At 41.7% G+C, this 24,360-nt stretch overlaps 1 protein-coding gene across 3 annotated transcripts in view; it reads left to right on the forward strand.

Moving 5' to 3' along the window:
- The window catches only part of LOC126203628 (transcription termination factor 2), a 307,259-nt gene that overhangs the window by 128,656 nt on the left and 154,243 nt on the right, over positions 1 to 24,360 (forward strand). For all 3 annotated transcript variants that reach the window (XM_049938002.1, XM_049938001.1, XM_049938003.1), the window contains 2 exons: positions 5,025 to 5,124; positions 22,416 to 22,622. In XM_049938002.1, the coding sequence (XP_049793959.1) occupies positions 5,025 to 5,124; positions 22,416 to 22,622 (307 nt within the window). The remainder of the gene's footprint in view (positions 1 to 5,024; positions 5,125 to 22,415; positions 22,623 to 24,360) is intronic.

Genomic DNA, 24,360 nt, shown 5'->3' on the forward strand with positions numbered 1-24,360 from the left:
TATCAGAACTGGCTGCAATCCCTGACTTGTGCAACCAGTTGAAAGGGCTTCTCACCAAATAATGAAGTGTTGTGTGTGTGTGTGTGTGTGTGTGTGTGTGTGTGTGTGTGTGTGTGTGTGTGTTTTGTTTTGTTTTGTTTAATGAGTGTGAAGTGCATCGTGGCAGAAAGTGAAATTTGAACAAGTTCATTGACTTTTGGAGATTCATTTAAACAGGCAATTTCTGTTAGGCCCCCATTTACAATTATTCATGTAAAATTTGATGTAAAGTGTATGTTACAACTTGTGGTATGAATCTTGGGATGGCTGAACTAAGGTATGACAGCACAGTACACAACCGCAGCACGCTCCAGTGAATCTTGTAATGTCTTCGATCTTATCACGACATTACAGATTGGGGGGCAGTGTAGCGATGCAAGGGGCACCAGACTTGTTATAAAAGTCTGTAAATTACTCAGCGGACAGTATTTTTCAGTATAGGTATTTCGTTCATTCCAAGCAAGTGTCAATTCGTGACGTCATTGTTCAGACACGAGTTGACTGTAATCTGAATCCGTTTTAGCAAACTAGTAATTTCTCTCAGGAGATTAAATTTTATTGATTATGAAATATAAGTTCTTGAGGTTTATTCAGAATCAGGAATGTTTAATTAGTAATTACAGGTGTCTTGAATTTTGTCCCATTAGGGAAAACTGAAACCAGCGCGCTAGATTTGAAATACGTTACATGCCAGTGCGTGATCGAGCTGTCCAGTAAATTGCGTATAATAGTTGCAAATGTGTTTGAACTTAATGCACGAATTTGGAAATTAATTTTGAGACAAGTGCTGATTTTGACAAAAAATGAACCGAAAGTTTATTCAAAATATTGAGATCCAGTTTTAATTGATACACTTATCACCTTGCTGATTATGTGGCCTATCAACACTGTAAAGCAGCTTAATTAATTCATTGGAAAGATTTGTGACATAGTAAGGACCATTACACACGCGCAATGTTACACGAAGTTTGCTAACCGCATGAGAGTGTTTTTCTTTCCATAAATGCCAATAAACCGGCAGTTTCAAAAGTTAAATGATTAACTGTTATGTAACTTCATTGATTGTCCTACACAACTACGGAACCTCTTCACAAGAGGTCTTAACAAGCCGGGATAAACAACAAGAAGAAAAAGATAAAAAAAAGAGGCATCGGTATAGGAGTAAGATACACAAACAGCTTCTCAGCCTGGCCGTGGACACCAACGTTACACCTTCCTATGCTAATCCGTTTATGGTCCATGTGGAGGAAATTTTCCTTGCCTCCCAAAACTCCAAACTACTTGTTTGGTTCAGGTCCATTGATGACATCTTAATGACTTGGACCCAGAGCCAAGACACCCTCGCTTATTCCTCCTCCTCCCATGCTGTATCCCCAATCATCTCATCACCCCCAAGAACAAGCTCCAATGGAGCAATCACCTCGTCACCCAGTAAAATACCAGACTGGAAAAATTGAACCACATTGTCTGCAAAGACTTTAGCTGTGTATATTCACTCTCAGAAATTGGGGAAATTCTACATGTAATCCTTCATGCCTCTTCTAAAGTGGTATTCTGCTGTCCACCCAGCTTCCACAATACTCTTGTCCATCCTTATGCCAACTCCATTCCCAAACTCCTGCCACGTGGATCATATCTCTGTGTAAGAAGCAGACACGAGACCTATATGTCCTCCCATCAATCCTACTCCATTTCTGTCATAGGCTTACCCTGTTCCTGCATCTGATAGCAGCAAAGGCTTATAACAGCTCTTCTGCAATTTCTGTACAAAATATTAAGTGGGTATGACTACGAACCACTATCCACCCAAATGAATGGTGACCGCCAAACTGACCAAGTGCAGAGTTTGAGTTCCCAATGGCGAAACACGCTGCTGAGTACAACAAGCTTGATTCCAGTAGTTCCATCACTACCCATGTCATCTGGATCCCCCAGCACCAGCTTATCTGCACCACACAGATGGGAGTTGTCCTTGCAACATATTCTTTGTTTCCTCATCCACTTGGCTTCAATCTCCACTAGCACCCAGCCCCCAGCCCCCACATCTACACTTGCCTCTATCTTGTCACAGGACCGTAACTTCCCTCATCCTGCACCCACACCCTCTTCCCCACAATCTTTCTTTCCTCTGTTCTGTCACCCTGTCTCAACCCACTCCATATCATTGTCATCATGTGCCACTTGAATCCACTGGTATCAGTGTCCATGTGTCACATTGCTATCCCGTGCAACTTCAACATCTCTGTCCCACATTCCTATACCAAACAACTGATATCTCCCTCTGAGCTATTGGCTACCCTTCCTCAACTGTCACTCCTTGCCACCTTTCTCCCACACCTTGCATCCTTTCTCCCACTTCCCGTCTCCTTTCTCCCTTTGCCCGTTCTGCCTGCCACAACTATCAAAATAATTATTTGAATGAATAATGACGATATTATGAAAAAGACAGATTGCTACTCACCATGTAGTGGAGATGCTGGTTGTGTGTGTGTGCAGTCTTTTTGTTGTGCCTAACTATGACTCATCTCCACTCTGTGGTGAGTAGCAATCTATCTTTTTCATAATTTTGTCATTATTCCATCCTGAATTTTCCATTGTTTGATTAGAATAAATAGAAAATTTGAAAACTGTCATTTGTGGATAAAGTAATTATCCCTCTCTATGAATATAAATAACCATTTATTTGTAACGTAAATAACTTAGAATACCACCACATTTTCTCTCTTCATTTCTCAAACAGAACTCTATCATGACTAACAAATGTTTGTTCCTGTGGTTCAGAGCAGTTTTGTTTGTGCAGCTGTGTGCCTTGGTGGTGGTGGCAGCATAGCTTAGTGAGCAACTGCCAGACTACAAAGCCAAAGGTTGGGTTCAAGCAGTGCGTGTTCCTAGGATTTTTTTTTCCGTCACTTATCACATCTTTCATCTCTAACAAAAAGCCAACTTGCACTGTGTTTCGGAGTACATATTAAATTGTAGGTCAATTATAACTGGCATATAAGTTGTTCAAAATCAGACGAAGGCAAGAGTATACCACCTCCAAGGAACCAAAAGATCTGCTGTATCAATGCAACATAAGAAACCTTTGTAAGACATAGTCGTAGCAGTTACACTACCAATGCAATCCAGTTCGACTGATGCTGCTTTTGCCAGTATTTTGTCCTCTCCCTTGCCCTAACATTATACAAAAGCACCTTGCTTAACTGGCAAAGATGAAAATGAATGAAGATTTGAATCTTCAGTATCTTCTTCAATTGTACAAATATTGCTAATGGAATTGGATATGGGTGGCTCAATGATTCTCTCATATTTGGGTTGCTAGAAAATTAATAAATGAACTAAGGGCTCTGTCGGGATGCAACATTAGGATTTAAATCTAGTCTCCTAAAATGGCAATAATTGAATTGCATCACAAAATTACACAGAAATGTAAAGCTGTATGGAATGCTACTGGATGTCCTATATTATCAGAAATAATTGAATTTGTTTTACAATATGGAATAGTTTCTCGATTGGGATTGAAAAATTTGAGTACATATAGGAGTGTAAAATATTGCAGCAAACTCTTTAACTTCATATCGAGAAAGTGTCAAGAGACAGTTTTGAAGATTTCTTCCACCTTTCTACTGCAAAGAGAGAACATACAACTAATGCATCACTGTCTTACCCCAAGATTTAAATGTGAATAGTTAATGTGCATTGTTATCCCTGTTGAAGGGAGATTTGCAGTGAGCTGTAGATCTATAACAACCAGAGAAATTGGAAGACATGTTTGCAATGAAGTTATGAGAAAAAAAAGATGATTTCTTTTTCAGTTTCAAAAGGGATTTGGGAGGTTGAGTTGACACAGGATGACATTCCAAGTACTTTGTCAAAAATTAGAGTTAAAATTGTGATTTCACAGTATTTTGTTGAAGAAGAGTTTGATTTGAAAGGCTTATGTTCTAGTTATTAAATAAAGTCAATTTTCAGGAGATGTAACACAGTGCTAGCGTGACAAATGACGGAGAATATACTCGCCCTCTTGTGTAGTGCCAATAGTGAAGTACAGGTGTGTGTGTGTGTGTGTGTGTGTGTGTGTGTGTGTGTGTGTAAGTAAAGAAGCAGTGTTCATGATGCATAAGTAAATGTAAGCATGTGAAGTTCGTGTGAACATGAAATAAATGTACTCTCAAAAATGGGTATGTTTGGACATAATTTGTTGGCGTGACATGTTTGTAAAGGGATGCCATTCATATTGGGGTGTTACCCCATAATCATCCATTTCGCAGGCATTATAGTTTTAACTGTTTGTGCTAGGGCCTTCATGTCATGTGATGAGGCAGCCTGCAAGCTTAAGTAAGTATATGAATCAGGTCCACCGGTCACCAAAGATTGCCTGTATTACGGCACGGCAGTGTATTTCTGTGATTAGGTGTGGGCACCTTATTCCACTTACGAAAATGCTTAATGTGGAAGGATAAAAGTATGTTTCACAGCATTGTGTGCTGCGTATAATTAAGCAACAGTTCGAAGACAATAATGTGACAAAGCACCCTTTCATAAAGTAGCACCTGTGAGACAAATTCCTGATATGGACTGATCTGTCTAGAGTTTCAACCCAGTGTAACAGTTCTGAGATGAGTTTGAGCATCAGTTTCATTCCAGACAAACAGCCTTCCAGCATCATTACCTTCTCCGATTTTGCCTGTAGAGGAGGAATTGGCTGCCATTCCTCCACAGACATTCAGGCACCTCATTGCAAGTCTCCTCAGCAGAGTTTGTGTTGTCATAAAGACAAAGAGTCGATCCACCCTATATTAGCTCAGAAATGGATTTTCTCAAAAGCCAGTGAAGTTTTTGGTCTTGTTTTGTGTGTCTGTCAATGACTTGAAATCTATACTTTTAAGTAACTTGTTCCATTTACTTCTAAATTATTAAGAACATTTATGTCTTTTTGGTCTGTTGCAATGTGCTTTATAGATGTTTTTCATTTACTTTCACAGGTTATCAAAATTTGATGTTGTCATAACGACTTACAGTATTGTAAGAAATGAAGCTGGATTTTTTAATGCACGAGACAATGACATCTGTGAGAGCAAAAAAGTGGGTATTTCATTAAGTTATGAAACAATCAATTTGTTTTGCCATATCCCTAATGTTAATTCTTACATGTGCAACAAAGATAATTAAACTCAACTCTGCTCTGCCACTCTGTCAGTAATGTAACACTTTGCTGCACATTGACCTGAAAGAGTGTGTGTGTGTGTGTGTGTGTGTGTGTGTGTGTGTGTGTGTGTGTGTGTGTGTGTGTGTGTGTGCGTGCGCGCGCGCACTCTCACATAAAAACAAATTTTCACACACATCTGCAGTCTCAGAGAGCTGAGACCACACTGCGAACAGCAGCACCAGTGCATGATGGGAGTGGCAACTGGGTGGGGGTAAGGAGGAGGCTGGGGCGGGAAGGGGGAGGGATAGTATGGGGGAGTGGCGGACAGTCAAGTGTTGCAGTTTAGACGAAGGGCAGGAGAGAAGGTGCGGAGGGGGTAAGTAGCAGAAAGGAGAGAAATAAAAGGAACTGAAAGACTGGGTGTGGCGGTGAAATGATGGCTGTGTAGTGCTGGAATGGGAACAGGGAGGGGGCTGGATGGGTGAGGACAGTGACAAACGTAGGTTGAGGTCAGGAGGGTTACGGAACGTAGGATGTATTGCAGGGAAAGTTCTCACCTGCACAATTCAGAAAAGCTGGTGTTGGTGGGAAGGATCCATATGGCACAGGCTGTGAAGCAATCATTAAGATGAGGGATATCATGTTCGGCAGTGTGCTCAGCAACAGGGTGGTCCACTTGTTTCCTGGTTCCTGGCCACAGTTTGTCGGTGGCCGTTCATGCGGACAGACAGCTTGTTGGTTGTCATGCCTATATAGAATGCAGCACAGAGGTTGCAGCTTAGCTTGTAAATCACGTGACTGGTTTCACAGGTAGCACTGCCTTTGATGGGATAGGTGATGTTAGTGACTGGACTGGAGTAGGTGCTGGTAGGAGGATGTATGGGACAGGTCTTGCATCTGGGTCAATTACAGGGGTATGAGTCATGAGGTAAGGGATTGGGGGTTGTGTAAGGATGGACAAGTATATTGTGTAGGCACGATGGACGGCGGAATACCACGGTAGGAGTGGTGGGAAGGATAGTGGGCAGGATATTATGATTTCAGGAGGTAATCGAAACCCTGGCGGAGAATGTAATTTAGTTGCTTCAGTCCCAGATGGTACTGAGTTACAAGGGGAAAGCTCCTCTGTGGCTGGACTGTGGGAGTTTGGGAAGTGGTGGGAGACTGGGAAAATAAGGCACAGGAGATTTGTTTTTGTACAAGGATGGGAGGATAATTACGGTCAGTGAAGGCCTCAGTGAGACCCTCGGTATATTTTGAGAGGGACTGCTCGTCACTGCAGATGCGGCAACCATGGGTGGGTAGGCTGTACGGAAGAGACTTCTTGGTATGGAATGGGTGGCAGCTGTCAAAGTGGAGGTATTGCTGGTGGTAAGTAGGTTTGATATGGATGGAGGAACTGATGTAGCCATCTCTGAGGTGAAAGTCAACATCTAGGAAGGTGGCTTGTTGGGTTGAGTAGGACCAGGTGAAGCAAATGGGGGAGAAGCTGTTGAGGTTCTGGAGGAATGTGAATTAGGTGTCCTCACCTTCAATCCAGATAGCAAAGATGTCATCAATGAATCCGAACCAGGTGAGGGGTTTAGGATTCTGGGTTTTTAGGATGGATTCCTCTAGATGGCCCATGAATAGGTTAGCATAGGATGGTGCCATGTGGGTGCCCATAGCCGTACCACGGATTTTTTTGTAGGTAATGCCGTCAAAGGACAAGTAATTGTGGTTAACGATGTAGTTGGTCATGGAGACTAGGAAGGAGGTTTTTGGTTTGGAACCCATAGGGCGTCTGGAAAGGTAGTGTTGGACAGCAGTAAGGCCATGGGCATTAGGAATGTTAGTGTACAGGGAGGTGGCATCAATAGTGACGAGCAGGGCACCGTGTGGTAAAGGGACAGAAACTGTGGAGAGTCGGTTGAGGAAATGGTTGGTATCTTTTATATAGGAGGATAGGTTCCAGGTAATAGGTTGAAGGTGTTGGTCTACGAGAGCAGAGATTCTCTCAGCGGGGGGCACAGTAACCGGCCACAATGGGGCGTCCTGGGTGGTTGGGTTTATGGACTTTAGGAAGCATGTAGGAAGTGGGAGTGCGGGGAATGGTAGGGGTAAGTAGAGAGCTGGACTCTGGGGAGATGTTCTGGGATGGGCCTAAGAATTTGAGTAGTGACTGGAGATCCTGCTGGATTACTGGAATGGGATCACTGTGGCATAGTTTGTAGGTGGAAGTATCTGACAGCTGATGGAGTCCTTCTGCCACGTAATCCTTGCGGTTCAAAACAACGGTGGTGGATACTTTGTCAGCAGGTATGATTATAAGGTCGGGATCAGTTTTTAGATGATGGACATCAGCTATCCCATCAAAGGCAGGGACATCCTGTGAAACCAGTCATGTGATTCACAAGCTAAACTGCAACCTATGTGCTGCATTCTATATAGGCATGACAACTAACAAGCTGTCTGTCCGCATGAACGGCCTCCGACAAACTGTGGCCAAGAAGCAAGTGGACCACCCTGTTGCTGAGCACACTGCCAAACATGATATCCCTCATCTTAATGATTGCTTCACAACCTGTGTCATATGGATCCTTGCTGCCAACACCAGCTTTTCTGAATTGCAGAGGTGGGAACTTTCCCTGCAATACATCCTACGTTACCGTAACCCTCCTGGCCTCAACCTTCGTTAGTCACTGTCCTCGCCCATCCAGCCTCCTCGCTAATCCCATTCCAGCACTACACAGCCGTCATTTCACCGCCACACCCAGTCTTTTAATTTCTTTTATTTCTCTACTTTTGGCTACTTACCCCCTTCCCCCTCTGAACCTTCTCTCTTGCCTTCCATCTAAACTTCAACACTTGACTGTCCACCACTCCCACCATACTATCCCTCTCCCTCCCCGCCCCAGCCTCCTCGTTACCCCCGCCCAGTCGCCACTCCCATAATGAACTGGTGCTGCTGTTCGCAGTGTGGTCTCAGCTCTGTGAGACTGTGTGTGTGTGTGTGTGTGTGTGTGGGTGCGGGTGCGTGCGCGCGCGCGTGTGTCTACTGCTGACAAAGGTCTTAGTGGCTGAAAACTTTAGTTGTGTGAATCTTTTTATTGTGCCTATTGCGACTTTATCATATTTAATTCATATATATAGCCATTTACCTACTTCCAGGCCTAGCTTACAAGGATGGGATGGGTAGTCGGCCGTAGCTCTATTGTAGGATCCATTCTAGGTTTGCTCCTGAATACAAAATGTCGGTTTAAAGCATTGTAACTGCAGTTGCAATGTAAAAAGCTAGTGCTACACTGTCCATTTATTTCTCATTACCCGTCACTGCACATGCTACAAATTATAAAATATATTATGTAACACTGCAAACACTATCAGTTAATATCGGGACCATAAGAATGATGTTTGATTTCTATTTTGTGTAGCACAATTTGGCATTTGCTTGCTGAATAATCTGTTAGTGTTGGAACCTTTCATTTTGGTTGTGGTCAGGTGATTGCTGGTGGCACATTATATTAGATTATCAGCATCCTAACTAGCATTTGGATCTCCGGGCAGGGACTACTCAAGAGGACGTCGTTATCAGGAGAAAGAAAACTGGTGTCCTACGGATCCCTTAATCGGGCAGGTAGGTTAGAAAATTTGAAAAGGGAAATGGATAGGTTGAAGTTAGATATAGTGGGAATTAGTGAAGTTCGGTGGCAGGAGGAACAAGACTTTTGGTCAGGTGAATACAGGGTTATAAATACAAAATCAAATAGGGATATGCAGGAGTAGGTTTAATAATGAATAAAAAAATAGGAGTGCGGGTAAGCTACTACCAACAGCATAGTGAATGCATTATTATGGCCAAGATAGACACGAAGCCCATGCCTACTACAGTAGTACAAGTGTATATGCCAACTAGCTCTGCAGATGATGAAGAAATTGATGAAATGTATGATAAGATAAAAGACATTCTTCAGGTAGTGAAGGGAGACGAAAATTTAATAGTCATGGGTGACTGGAATTCGAGAGTAGGAAAAGGGAGAGAAGGAAACATAGTGTGTGAATATGGATTGGGGGGAAGAAATGAAAGAGGAAGCCATCTGGTAGAATTTTGCACAGAGCATAACTTAATCATAATTAACATTTGGTTCAAGAATCATAAAAGAAGGTTGTATACATGGAAGAACCCTGGAGATACTAGAAGGTATCAGATAGATTATATAATGGTAAGACAGAGATTTAGGAACCAGATTTTAAGTTGGAAGACATTTTCAGGGGCAGATGTGGACTCATGACCACAATCTATTGGTTATGAAGTGTAGATTAAAACTGAAGAAATTGCAAAAAGGCGGGAATTTAAGGAGATGGGACCTGGATAAACTGAAAGAACCAGAGGTTGTACAGAGTTTCAGGGAGAGCATAACAATTGACAGGAATGGGGGAAAGAAATACAGTAGAAGAAGAATGGGTAGCTCTGAGGGATGAAGTAGTGAAGGCAGCAGAGGATCAAGTAGGTAAAAAGATGAGGGCTAGTAGAAATCCTTTGGTAACAGAAGAAATATTTAATTTAATTGATGAAAGGAGAAAATATAAAAATGCAGTAAATGTAGCAGGCAAAAAGGAATGCAAACGTCTCAAAAATGAGATCGACAGGACATGCAAAATGGCTAAGCAGGGATGGTTAGAGGACAAATGTAAGGATGTAGAGGCTTATCTCACTAGGGGTAAGATAGATACTGCCTACAGGAAAATTAAATATACCTTTGGAGAAAAGAGAGCCCCTTGTATGAATATCAAGAGCGTTGATGGAATTCCAGTTCTAAGCAAAGAAGGGAAAGCAGAAAGGTGGAAGGAGTATATAGAGGGTCTATACAAGGGCGATGTACTTGAGGACAATATTATGGAAATGGAAGAGGATGTAGATGAAGATGAAATGGGAGATACGATACTGCGTGAAGAGTTCGACAGAGCACTGAAAGACATGAGTTGAAACAAGGCCCCGGGAGTAGACAACATTCCATTAGAACTACTGACGGCCTTGGGAGAGCCAGTCGTGACAAAACTCTACCATCTGGTGAGCAAGATGTATGAGACAGGCGAAATACCCTCAGACTTCACGAAAAATATAATAATTCCAATCCCAAAGAAAGCAGGTGTTGACAGATGTGAAAATTACCGAACTGTCAGTTTAATAAGTCACAGCTGCAAAATACTAACGCGAATTCTTTACAGACGAATGGAAAAACTGGTAGTAGCCGACCTTGGCGAAGACCAGTTTGGATACCGTAGAAATATTGGAACATGTGGGGCAATAGTGACCCTACGACTTATCTTAGAAAATAGATTAAGGGAAGGCAAACCTACATTTCTAGCATTTGTAGACTTAGAGAAAGCTTTTGACAATGTTGACTGGAATACTCTCTTTCAAATTCTAAAGGTGACAGGGGTAAACACAGGGAGCGAAAGGCTATTTACAATTTGTACTGAGGGCAGATGGCAGTTATAAGAGTCGAGGGACATGAAAGGGAAGCAGCGGTTGGGAAGGGAGTGAGACAGGGTTGTAGCCTTTCCCCGATGTTATTCTATCTGTATATTGAGCAAGCAGTAAAGGAAACAAAAGAAAAATTCGGAGTAGGTATTAAAGTCCATGGAGAAGAAGTGAAAACGTTGAGGTTCGCCGATGACATTGTAATTCTGTCAGAGACAGCAAAGGACTTGGAAGAGCAGTTGAACGGAATGGACAGTGTCTTGAAAGGAGGATATAAGATGAACATTAACAAAAGCAAAACGAGGGTAATGGAATGTAGTCGAATTAAGTGATGCTGAGGGAATTAGATTAGGAAATGAGGCACTTAAAGTAGTAAAGGAGTTTTGCTATTTGGGGAGCAAAATAACTGACGATGGTCGAAGTAGAGAGGATATAAAATGTAGACTGGCAATGGCAAGAAAAGCGTTTCTGAAGAAGAGAAATTTGTTAACGTCGAGTATAGATTTAAGTGTCAGGAAGTCGTTTCTGAAAGTATTTGTATGGAGTGTAACCATGTATGGAAGTGAAACATGGACAATAAATAGTTTGGACAAGAAGAGAATAGAAGCTTTTGAAATGTGGTGCTACAGAAGAATGCTGAAGATTAGATGGGTAGATCACATAACTAATGAGGAGGTATTGAATAGAATTGGGGAGAAATGGAGATTGTGGCTCAACTTGACAAGAAGAAGGGACCGGTTGGTTCTGAGGCATCAAGGGATCACAAATTTGCCATTGGAGGGCAGCGTGGAGGGCAAAAATCATAGAGGGAGACCAAGAAATGAATACACTAAGCAGCTTCAGGAGGATGTAGGTTGCAGTAAGTACTGGCAGATGAAGAAGCTTGCACAGGATAGAGTAGCATGGAGAGCTGCATCAAACCAGTCTCAGGACTGAAGATGACAACAACACCAACTACTACCGAACTACAATTTGCTGTTACAAAGTTAAATCTTATACAACTGGTATGCTGAACAACAGAAATACACTGTGAGCTTCTCCTTAATTTATATTCCTTGAATGTAAAAATGTTATAATATGTAATTTTTAACTATCACCATGAGATTGTTGTAGTCTGGGTTTCTAAGAAGTACTAACAACAAAAATTCAGCTGTTCCATGTCAGATAAAATTAATGTAAATTCTTGGTTGAGAGAAGGTGAACTGCTTAGCCGAGATCACTTGTGAACAAGATTTACAGTTGGTTACTAGTTTCAGTAAGCATTATTACTATCTTCAGAACTCGATAAAACAATACTTATTTCCTATATCAGCTAAAACATTGCCACATATGTGAGGGACGAGATGAGTGATGCAGTGGCAAGTCAAGGTTAAAATTACAATACAGAGTAACTCGCCAGATACTAGTGTCGCTTAGCACACACTAACATGCACTTCATTGCAGCCACGACATCACTAAACTAGCGGCAGTGTTTTAGAAAGAGTAGTTGTACAGCTGGTGTAGGAGACATGTAATAACGTTTTATCAAGATATGATCATGGTATCCATGCTTACCAAAACTGGTAATGAACAATAAAGTTTGTTTACAAGTGATCTTGGCTAAGTAGCTCACCTTCTCTCAAGTAATTATTACAGATAGCCTCTTACAACTCAAGATGAGTAAATTCATGTGAATTTTTGGGTTAAAATTTAAGTGTTAAGAAGCAAACACACATTTTAGAGATCAAGGCAGGATGCTAATTTCTGTTCCATTTTGTGCACAATATATCTGACTGATTTGCTCATCTTTTTTGGCTATTCCTGATAATGGGGACAATTACGTTATATGAACTTCAGCCAGAAGAATGAAATCTTCAGCTTAGTTGAACACGTAGAAACAAATCTGTCATTAATATTGGCAGAAGATTAGAAATTACTAAAAGTTTCTGTTGAGTTGCCTCTGTAATGTGTGCAAAGTGGTTTACTTCGCTCCAGTTAAAATTAATATGTTCTAACAACTTGATACTCTTTAGAATAAAAAGAAATTGGCTGATGTAAATTCAAAGAGCTATTATTCCATCATTATAGATATATCAATTTACATCAAGAAAACGAACCAGCTAAGAACTCTCTTCTGCAAAGTAATATTGAACAATTTGCCTTGAACTGTAAGCAATGGTTTAACTGGGGTACATGACTTAGCTGCTACACACGTACCTACCTCATGACACTGCATACTTGAAATCTGTCTGCGCATCCTCAGCCTGTTAACCAGCCTGCTCTTACACGGGTTACAGTTGTTCTTACACTGTGCTGCTGTGTGTGAACCTGATGTAAGTTTGTGTGTATTTCAATGTTATGCAAAGTTGAAAATGGTAGTCATAAGAATACAAGGAGCTTGTGAGATGGAAAAGAATTCCAATTGACAAGGCAATTCAACCCTTCCGAATTAGCTACTCGCACATAACTTTACAATCGCTATGCTGCTCTGCCATGCAGGACTTAGGCACAAACCACCAGGATAGTGTTGGAACTGCCAGCAATAAGTCACACAATTTCTCCAAGGTACAAAATCTGCTAACCCCACAGTCATGACCAGACAGCCATCACCAACAAGCTTAAGCCACACTATGCCATTACACAACTAGATAATCAGCACCATCATAAATAAACATTTTGTTGAGTGATGACGTGTAATGTAGTATAAGCTTTCTACATCTACATCTACATCTATACTCCGCGAGCCACCTTACGGTGTGTGGCGGAGGGTACTTATTGTACCACTATCTGATCCCCCCTTCCCTGTTCCATTCACGAATTGTGCGTGGGAAGAACGACTGCTTGTAAGTCTCCGTATTTGCTCTAATTTCTCGGATCTTTTCGTTGTGATCATTACGCGAGATATATGTGGGCGGTAGTAATATGTTGCCCATCTCTTCCTGGAATGTGCTCTCTCGTAATTTCGATAATAAACCTCTCCGTATTGCGTAACGCCTTTCTTGAAGTGTCCGCCACTGGAGCTTGTTCAGCATCTCCGTAACGCTCTCGCGCTGACTAAATGTCAGTTAGCTTGTCTTTGTCACCATCAAAAATACTTTAAAGCACCAATTGCCTACACGACTGTTTGTATTCAGACATAATCAAGATCAAATGAAGAAAGCTTATGATGCATTTAAGCTGGACTGCCATCTGACATGTCCAACCTCAGCTATGCCCCAACACTTCATTCCATACACAATGTTCAGGATTGTTGGGTTTGTGGATTTTGGGGAGCATGTAGAATATGGGTGTGTGGGGTGTCATGGGGGTCAGGAGGGATATGGATTCAGGGGAGAGGTTCTGGGAAGGGCCTAAGAACTCGAGCAGGAATTGGAGGTTACATTGAGCCTCTGGGATGGCTTTTGGGACTTCTGTGACATCAGATAAGCTACTTTACTTTAATTTGCCTATCAAAATCATAGTGTCCTACATTGGTTCTGCTTTCGGAACACTATCTGCTGTAATTATCCCATCATTCTCACTCTTTTAAACTGTTTATTTTGGATGGACTATTTTTCTGTTCATGTCAGCTTCCCAAAAACTTTCCAGAGGCATGCACTACTCTGCATCCTTGTGCACTCTGTTGCCTCCGCTGATGACAATGTTTGCCCTTGGCCTCTAATTCCTTTTTCAGAACTTAATTAAAACTGAAATGTCTCATGAATCATAACTCCAGCCACCATATGGTTTTCACCACACGCTCTTAAATAAATGACTGTATCCATACACATTCTACTCCAACCACATTCGCCTGCCACTTAATTCTTATGCTTACAGAAACGAGTACATCAGCAATGACTGATGTCAGTGACTGTGCCTTTCAGTGCTGTGCCACACATTCAGATACAATAGTTCTTGTTTCAAAGCAGAAAATGTAAGTATTTAACAATAATTGAAAAAGAATTAACAATTATGAAAAGTATAGATTTCTACTTACCATAAAGATGACACATTGAATTACAGGCAGGCATGACAAAAAGGCTGTCAAACACTAAGCTTTAGGCCAGAGCCTTCTTCAGAAAAGAAAGGAAAACACACACACACACACACACACACAGGCACACATCATGTAGACATGACAGCTATCTTTGGCTGCTTTAGTGGACTGCAACTGTTGCATTTAACAAAAGCAGCAAGTAGTAGTGGGACAGGGAACAGGGAATTGGGGAAGAGAGCAAAGTGAGTGCGTGCGTGCGTGCGTGTGTGTGTGTGTGTGTGTGTGTGTGTGTGTGTGTGTGTGTGTGTGTGTGTGGAGGGGGGGAGGGAAGAGGCCTGGTGGAACATACAGGGACTGTTGTAGAAGGCACCAGGACAAGCTCAGGCAGCATCGGAATGGCGGGAGGGGGGGGGGGGGGAGAGGCGGTTAAAAAGGGAGAGGAGCAGAGAGGCCATAAGACTGGTGCATGCATTGGCAGAGTGTGAGCCCAGTATGGGTAGGGGATGTGAATTTGGAGGAGGTTATAGGACAGAGGGGGCAGAAACTGTTGGGTGGTGGGTGTGGGCACAATAGATTATAACAGGTTGAGTCATGGTAATTTGAAGAGTGGAAAATGTGTTGTAAGGATAACTCCCATCTGTGTAATTCAGAAAAGCTGGTGGTAGAGGGGAGTGTCCAGATGGCTCGGGTTCTGAAGCAGCAATTAAAATCAAACATCTTATGTTCAGCTATATGTTGTGCCATTTGGTGGTATACCATGCTCTTGGCTACAGTTTGGTGGCAGCTGTTCATCATAGTGAAGAGCTGTTGGTGGTCATACCAATATAAAAAGCTGTGCAATGATTGCAGCAGAGCTGCTGTATGACATGGCTGCTTTCACAGATGGCCTGGCTTCTGGTAGGGTAGAATAAGCGTGTGACAGGACTGGAGTGGCAAGGGTTTGGGATGGGTGTCGCATAGGGAAGGACTAGGATATTGTGGAGGTTGGATGGGTGACAGAACACCACATTAGGAGAAGCAGGAAGGATCTTAGGGGCGATATTCCTCATTTCAGGGCATGATCATAGGTACTTAAAGCACTGATGAAGGATGTGGTTCAGTTGTTCCAGTCCAGAGTGGTGTTGGGTAACAAAGGGGACACTCCTTTGTCACAGGTTCTCTTGGTGGTGATGGGAGGATTGATGATTTGTGGTGATATAGTATGGGAAATCTGTTAGTAGACTATGTCTGAGGGGTAGTGCCTGTCTGTGAAGGCCTAAGTGAGACCTTCAGCATAGTGGGCAAGGGAGTTCTTGTTACTGGACATAAGCCACCCACAAGTGGCTGGGCTGAATAGGAGTGATTTTTTGGGTGGGAGGAATGGCACCTGTCAAAATGCAGGTACTGTTGGTGGTTGGTGTGTTTAATGTGGACTGAGGTGTGAATGGAGCATCAGAGAGGGGGAGGTCAACGTCGAGGAAAGTGGCAGACATGGTTGAGGACCAGCAGGTGAAGCTGATGGGAGGGAAGGTGCTTAGGTTGAGGTTGTGAAGGAATGAGGATAAGGTGTCTTGGCCCTAAGCCCAGATCATGAAGATATCATCAATGAACCTGAACCAGACAAGGATTTTGGGGTTCTGGGTGGCTATAAACAGGTTGATGTAGGAGGATACCGTGTGGTGCCCAAGACTGTGCTGTGAATTTTGTTTATATACCTTCTCTTCAAAGGAGAAGTATTTGTGTGTTAAGATAAAGTTAGTAAGGTGTATGAGAAAAGAAGCAGTGGATTTGGAGTCTGAAGGGCATTGGGAGAGGTAGTGTGCAGTAGTGGCAAGACCATGGCCATGAGGGATGTTGGTGTATTGGGAAGTGGCGTCAACAATGATGAATAGGGACCCAGGTGATAAACTAGTGGGTGTGGTGGAGAGTTTGTGAAGGAAGCAGTTTTTATCTTTGATGTGGGAGGCAAGATTTTGTGCTGTTGATTGAAGGTGTTGGTCAACGAGAGCCAAAATTCTTTCAGTGAGGGTAAGGGGGGAAGACAACCAACTACAATGGGATGTCCAGGATTGTTGGGTTTGTGGTTTTGGGGAACATGTAGAAGGTGGATATGCGGGGTGTCGTGTGTGAGAGGTGGGGGGGGGGGGGGATGGATTCAGGGGAGAGGTTCTGCAAGGGTCTACAGACTTGAGCAAGGATTGGAGGTTATGTTGGACCTCTGGGATGAGACCACTCTGTCGGAGTTAGTAAGTGGAGTACTTGGACATTGGCAAAGGCCTTCGCCAGGTAGTCACTGTGATTCAGAATGACAGTGGTGGAACCTAGGTTTGCAAATATGATGATTAGGTGAAGATCTGTTTTCTTCCGCTGAAAGGTTTATATTCTTAGGAAGAGACTTGGGAAAGGATGATGATGCCAAGTTCGATGTAAGGAATTCTTGGAAGGTGACGAGGAGGTGGGCGGGTGGGAGGGGAAGAATCACAAGTGGATGATGGTATGATTTGGGACTGGGAAGGGTCAATATTGTGACTAGGTTGGATTTGCTTGGAGGAATTGGTGGCAAAGAAGTGTTTCCATTGAAGGAATCTGGAGAGGGAGAGTAGGTCTTTGACAAGTCCAATGGATATATTTGGGTGTAGGGTCTTTGGATAGGACTGAAATGTCTGTGGGGCTGAGGATTTTGGTAGAAAAGTTAAACTCTAGCACCCACAAATCTTTTCCCCTCTCTTCTCCTCTCTAGTTTCCACGTCCCCCCCCCCCCCCCTACTGCTCGTGCCTTGTCCTGCTGCCTTCTACAGTAATTCTTGCTTGCTCTGCCAGACAGTGCTCATCTCTCTCCTAATCTGCACTTTGATATCCCTCCCCTTTTCTTGCCCCACTCCCGATTGCTGCTTTCGTTCAATGCAACATTGCAAACCAGGTGTGTGTGTGTGTGTGTGTGTGTGTGTGTGTGTGTGTGTTTGTTTGTTTGGGGGGGGGGGGTCGCGCACGCGTGTGCGTGTGTTTGTTTTCCTTTCGTTACTAAAGAAGCCTTTGGCCAATAGTTTAGTGTGCAACAATCTTTTCATTGTGCCTGGCTGCAACTCGACATCTCATCTTTATGGTGTATAGCAATCTATCCTTTTCATAATTGTTGGATGTTCCAGCCTGGACTTTCAATTGTTTGAAATAAATTATTTTTATTTAATCATGATTGCCAGTTGTGAACAAAATTTTAGTTTTAAGTATGAATTATTGTGGACAAAGTAACTTCGATTTGCTCTGTCTTTATTAAATAAAAAGGTCTCACCTGCCAATTGTAAAGGAATGTTAAAGACTATCAGGTAGTGATTCCACTTTCTTTTACATCAGCAGCTAGATATTAACCTTAATGTGGTCTGAGATTTCTGTGATGTTCCGTGAAAAAGTAATCCCTTGTATTACAAATTAATAAAATATCATACATTTCTAAAGATACTAATTAGTTGGATGTCCTCCAGGTGAACAGTTCTTGTGCATTCAGTATTTTGGATCAGACAATTTGTTGGTGATTACTCATATACACAAAGTTTTGCAGTGTACATATGTGTCAGTTGGTAATGAATAAGAGTGGTTTTAAATGTTACTCTGCCTTTAATGATGTAGAATATATGGTGGAAAGAGAGTGACGAAGGCAAAGGGGGGGGGGGGGGGTTTGGGTGTAGGCTGTAGAGTACAAATGCTTAGGACAGGTTTTACGGCAGGAGGTTACAGTGACAGAAACATTGGACTGGGTCTAGTGGTCTGGGGACATCAAATGATTTGAAATGAATGTCAAAGAGGTTGCATGGAGACAGAAGTGACAGTGTATGGTGTGGGTAGGAAGCTGGGGGGAGACAATGTCATATGACTGCCGAGCAGTACTGGGTGATAAAGAAGATATTTCGAAATTTTTTGGAAGCGTTGTGGGTGACTATTCGGAAGGTTGGTTTGTGGAGAAGGGTGTATGATGAACATGAAAGCGAGAAACATGAAAGTCAGGGGGATGTTATTTCCACTGGAGATTAGGAATTTTGTATTGGAGCAGATATGTTTACTACAGAAATGGTTGCATTTGTCTAAATGGAGATATTGTGGATTATTAATTGATACTACACTACTGGCCACAGTTTGGATGTAAGCTTTAGTGAAATTGAGGCCAATATCTAGGAAAGTGGTTTTGGATTTGGAGAAAGACCAGGTGAATTAAAAGTTGGAGAAAGAAGTTAAGTGGTTGCAGAAGATGGAGGAATACTTCTTCACTGAGAGTCTAGATGACAAAGATAATGTTATTGAATCTGTGACTAGCCAGGGGCACTGCCTCTGTGAGCTGAATAAATGCAGCTCAGACTGGCTGGAAGGAATGAGTCCTTACAAAACATCTTGTGTATCCATCTTCAGATTGTGAATAACTAGAGATTCAGCTGGAGTGAGACTTGAAATGCCAGGAGAGGAGGAAAATTCATTTGGGCCTTGGCATGGAGCTATACCAGATAATTGTTTTTTTACTGCACAGTAATTTATTTGTTACTTTATGTGAATTTTCAATCACAGTATATTCTCATTGTGTTATTGTTTATACTTGTTACCCGTATTATTGTGATTGTTCACCTACGTATTTACGAGATAAGTCACATTGTAACTGAGATTGCAACTTATAGCAAATATTCCAGTTTATTCTAGGAGAGGCTATGTTGTTTGGCCACATAACTAGAGTTGTGTAGGACCACCTGTGGCTACTACTGCCCCATCAAAAATACATGGTGTTCCAGGAGCAGTGTTCAGTGATGCGACCGAAACAATCAGTTGAAGCAAAAACTTCATGTGGACATATTCGCTATTCCGAATGGTTTCAGAGTTAGATCAAGTTTAATGAACATTGTTCTTTATTTTCTATATTATTCACTGTGTAGTTAGGTTTACAGATGTAAAACAGTTTGTAAACATTATAACATGTGTTTTACAAAGTTTCAATTGGAAAAATACATATCTTTAACACTTTCACCTGTAAGTGTTATCAGACATATCATGTCACAGCTGTTGTAAATTCACAATAAATGTTTGAATATCCCACTGTCAACTTTAGTACAGTTGTGCACTCCTGGGAGAACATGTTGTGTTGCTAGTCTGAGTGCCCCTGCATGCTCCCTAATGGGGCAGCAGCTTCCATGATGCGACCAACCAGTTCATCTCATGTATGCACCTTTTGTTTATATACTGCAGACTTTATCCAACCCCACAAACAGAAATCTAATGGTGCAACATCTGATGGTCTTGATGGCTGGTTAATTTTAGCACCGAGACCAATCGAGTGATTAGGGCAAGTGCAGTTGAGATGTTCCCGTACAGTCTGGTAAGATATGGTTGGCCTCCAACGTGCTGGGAGTGTTATGCAGCCTGTGTGGCCAGAGGAACATCCTCAACCCATTCAGCAAAAGAATTTTCCAAAAAAATGCAAGTAGTTGTCTCGTCATTTGCTCTTCTAAAATAGCTGGACCTATCATCATGTCACTGATCATGCCACACCAAACATTGATCAAAAAATGAACTTGGAAATTGGTTTCCACTGTAGCATGCAGAATTTTTTGTGACCATCGATGATTATTGTGTGTGCTGTTGATTCCATTCTGTGTAAATGTGGCTTCTTCATTGAATCTTCTTGACGGAAGCAAATGACAATTGTAATTTAACCAGTGACAAAATTAGTCGTGTGGCATTGTTGCCAATGTGAAGATTGTGGACACACTGTATGTGAATTGGGTAAAGTTTTTACATGGAGTGTTTCAATTCATCATATCATGTAGTGTGTGCCATACACATGTTCATGGGGCACTGACATGTACAGAAAGCCACTGTGCTGCAGTAGGACTGTGCTGTACCTTAAAGCGTTTATTGATGGTTCTATCAACAGTTACAGTATTTATTAGGTGACTGGTTTCAAACCTTAAAGATTCATTTTCATGCCTGGCCTACTGAGGCTGCATCAACAACTTGAAGCAAGTCACGTAGTAAATACTGCAACTGTCGACAGAACCATTAATAAATGATTTAAGGAATTTAAACAAAGGTGCCGTTCCCTGTCAACTAAAGGTTGAAACTGAAAAACAATGCGTTGCTGCTCCTGCACAGGTTGTTGAACTACATATTCAAAACAGAAATGGGAACTTAGAAGAATGTGTGTTTTATGCAATGTGCTGAAAACTCTGGTAAACCCTTTACAATCAGGAATTTATTGTGTCTGAAAGCACTGATGATATTCATAGACAACACCACCACTACTTATATCATACCTGCACGTTCTTCATTGGTTTAGATATGTGCATTTTAGCCAGTATGTTTACAAACACAGTTAGCTGATGCTTCTCTCTGATACTCTCTCAATGCCTTGCTCTACTTCATTCACAACATGCCATGGATAACTATGCGTTTAATGGGCTAGTTTACTTCATAAATCATTGTGAATAGTTGTTGGCCAGTTTGTGTGTGAATTGATCTCTCTCACACCCAGTGCTCTACTTCATCACACACATTTTTGACTGGATTCAAATTAGAGCTTCAAGCAGGTCAATCTATTAAATTTATCTGATAAACTGATGATAAGTCAAACTGAATTCAATATATTGTGTGCAGATAGCACTGCACAGTTTCTAAATATTTGTAAAAAGAAGACAGGACTGCCAGAAAACTGCAGTGTGACTTTACTTTATTCAACGAATAATTTTGATAGCATAATCATAATCGTCATCTGCTCAAATATAACTGAGTCAGACAGGCTAACAACGGTGAGCAACTGTCATCAAGTGCCATGAATGAGTCTCCACAGTTAGCCATTGTGACTCAATTACATTTGACCAGATGATGGTAATGCTATTGAAACTAGTCATTGAACAAAGTCAAATCAGTTGCAATTTCCCGATGGTCATGTCTCTCATTTTCATATCAAACTATAATTTCTCAGACACGGTTGCTTGGTGTTTGTGCCTACTCCTGAATGAAAACTGTATTGTATGTTGAATAATTTCCTTCAAATAATCTCCATTACTTTTGAAGTAATGTCACTTAATGATAACATGTCACTTAACATCCCCAAATTATATAATGTGATTTGTTGGAACAGCTGAAAATAAAGTGATCATCAGGTCAAAGGTAGATGATAGTTGCCAGGCTTTCTTAGTTTTCTTTTTCGTATCAGTGAATCTAAACATTTATTTCCAATTTCTACTCTAATGGGTGTGTGACTTGAATCCCTTTGTAGGATTGTTCTTGGTGCTGTCAAAGTTTTAGGTGTGTCATTGTCTGCGGAAAGAGTCTTGGTACTAATTCCATAGAACTATGATAGCTAAGTTCTTCTCTTTATAAGTAGAATGCTGTTGTGATAGCTGACAGTAGTATTATACTAAATTGTTCATTTTATGTTGGAATAAGAGTAGATACAAATCATTGGTAATATGATACATTGCAAATAGAAAAAAGGTACAAAACGTTTTAGATTTGCATGTAATGGAGTCACTTACAACCATGTTAGACTAAATTATGGTATTCTGACGTAGTTTTTCAAATGAAAAATTTAAAGACTGTATGTGTGCCATGCACTATGGAAGATAGGCATTGTTTTTGCTGTTCTCTGCCAGTTTGTTTCTATATATCTGCAATGGCTCTTTCCTATATTAGTACTAATTTTGCTTTTCTTAATCTGCATTGAAAGGTTAGCACTTGTGTTACTTCACCTTCAAACATATTTGAAATTTTGTGTAATTTCCTTCCATGGATATTCTTAAAATGTGAATGAAATGAAAGCTCAGTTCTTCATAAGTTACATATTTTTGTTACAGGCAGCATTGCATAAAATCCGGTGGAATAGGATCATATTAGATGAAGGACATGTCATTCGTAACCATAAAAACAAAACTTCAGTTGCTGTGAGTGAGCTCAGAGGAAGGCATCGCTGGGTGCTCACAGGGACACCTCTACATAACAAAGAACTAGATGTTTATGCACTTCTCAAATTCCTTCGCTGCTCACCGTTTGATGAAATATCGGTAGGTAAATACTAGGTTCACATTACAAATACTTGCTAATCTTACTAATGAAAACAGAACTATTTTACATGTCATCAAGAAAGCAAAACACAACTAGAATTTAAAAAAAATTGTTACATATTTTCATGTCTATAAAGCGTTTTGCACCATAAAGACCATATATGTTTACTTCAAACCTGTCAATGTTTCGCAGTTGCTAAATATGTATGGGAACTAGATATACGCCCTCATGTCCTCCTTCCCCCCTTTTGTCTATCTCCTCCCCCCCTCTATATGCATCTCCTCCTCCCCCTATCTATCCATCTCCTCCCCCGTCTATGTCCATCTGTCCGTCTTCTCCCCCCATCTCTCCACCCCCCCCCCCCAAATCTCTCTCCTCCTCCTCCTCCTCCTCCTTCAGTCCTCACCCCCCAATATCTCTCCTCCTCCTCCTCCTCCTCCTCCAGTCCTCACCCCCAATATCTCTCCTCATCCACCCCCCCCCCCCCCCAATATCTCTCCTCCTCATCCACCCCCTCCCCCCCAAAATCTCTCTCCTCCTCCTTCAGTCCTCACCCCCCAATATCTCCTCCTCCTCCTCCTCCTCCTCCAGCCCCCACCCCACAATCTCTCCATCTCCCCCAACCTCCTCCCATCTCTGACCTTGAGCCTTGTTTATTGTTACTGCAAGTGAAACCTTGATTGGGAATCAAAATCATTTAAAATAATGGGTAAATTGGTTGGGATCATTGGTATACAAAGGCTATTCAGAAAGTAGGGAACATTTTGCCATTAAAAAAAAAAAGTTCAAGAAATACATTTTATTACATACATTTGAAAGAGCGACTGGCATACTACTTGTCCACATAGTCACCAAACACATTGAGGCACTTATAGCGGTGAACAAGCTTCGGATGAGGGAAAACTTCCCATTTGAATGTATTAAGGAGTTCTTTAGTGCGGTTTACCATCCGAGGTCGGGCATTGTCATGCAAAAACAAACTTGTGGACGTCAGCTTTCCTTGGTGTTTGCTTTGAACTGCTCTTCTAAGGCTGTGCAAAGTTTGACAGTACCGGGCAGAAGTTATGGTTGCTCCACGTCCAAGAAAATCAATAAGCACACCTTGCCTATCCCAAAATACTGTCGCCATCAACTTCCTTGCTGACAATGCTTGCAAACATTTTCTTGTTTTTTAGGGGTATCTTGTGTGCCCCACTCCATGGACTGCAATTTTGTCTCACAATTTACGTGTTCGATCCAGTAATGAATCACCATGTTTGTGGTAGGCTTCCAGAAATGTTAATGTTACCCCCATTCACTGTTCTTTATGGTGCTCTGTAAGCATATTGGGCACCCATTGTGCACAAAATTTGTGGTAGCCTAGCTTTTGAGTGACAAATTCAAACAATAGAGTCCTTGAAATTTGTGAAGCGACGGTTTTTCACGAATCGGTTCGTCAACTTTAGCGACAAGATCGTCAGTCACAATGCTTGGCCGTCCACTCTTCTCTTCATTATGATCGTTGGTTTGGCCATTTTTAAACCGAATACACCATTTCCAGATGGAACATTCACTCATTATGTTGTTTCCATAACTTTGCACAGTTAATGATAAATTTCTATAGGTTTTAGGTTTTTTGCCAACAAAAACCATATCACAGACTGCACCTCGCAATTGGCGGGATTTTCTATTGCAGCGCACATTTCAAATTAGAATATCGAAAAAAACCAGACGCGCAGAGACATTCCCACTGTCACG

Source organism: Schistocerca nitens, chromosome 9 (assembly GCF_023898315.1).
Source record: "Schistocerca nitens isolate TAMUIC-IGC-003100 chromosome 9, iqSchNite1.1, whole genome shotgun sequence".
Taxonomy (NCBI): domain Eukaryota; kingdom Metazoa; phylum Arthropoda; class Insecta; order Orthoptera; family Acrididae; genus Schistocerca; species Schistocerca nitens.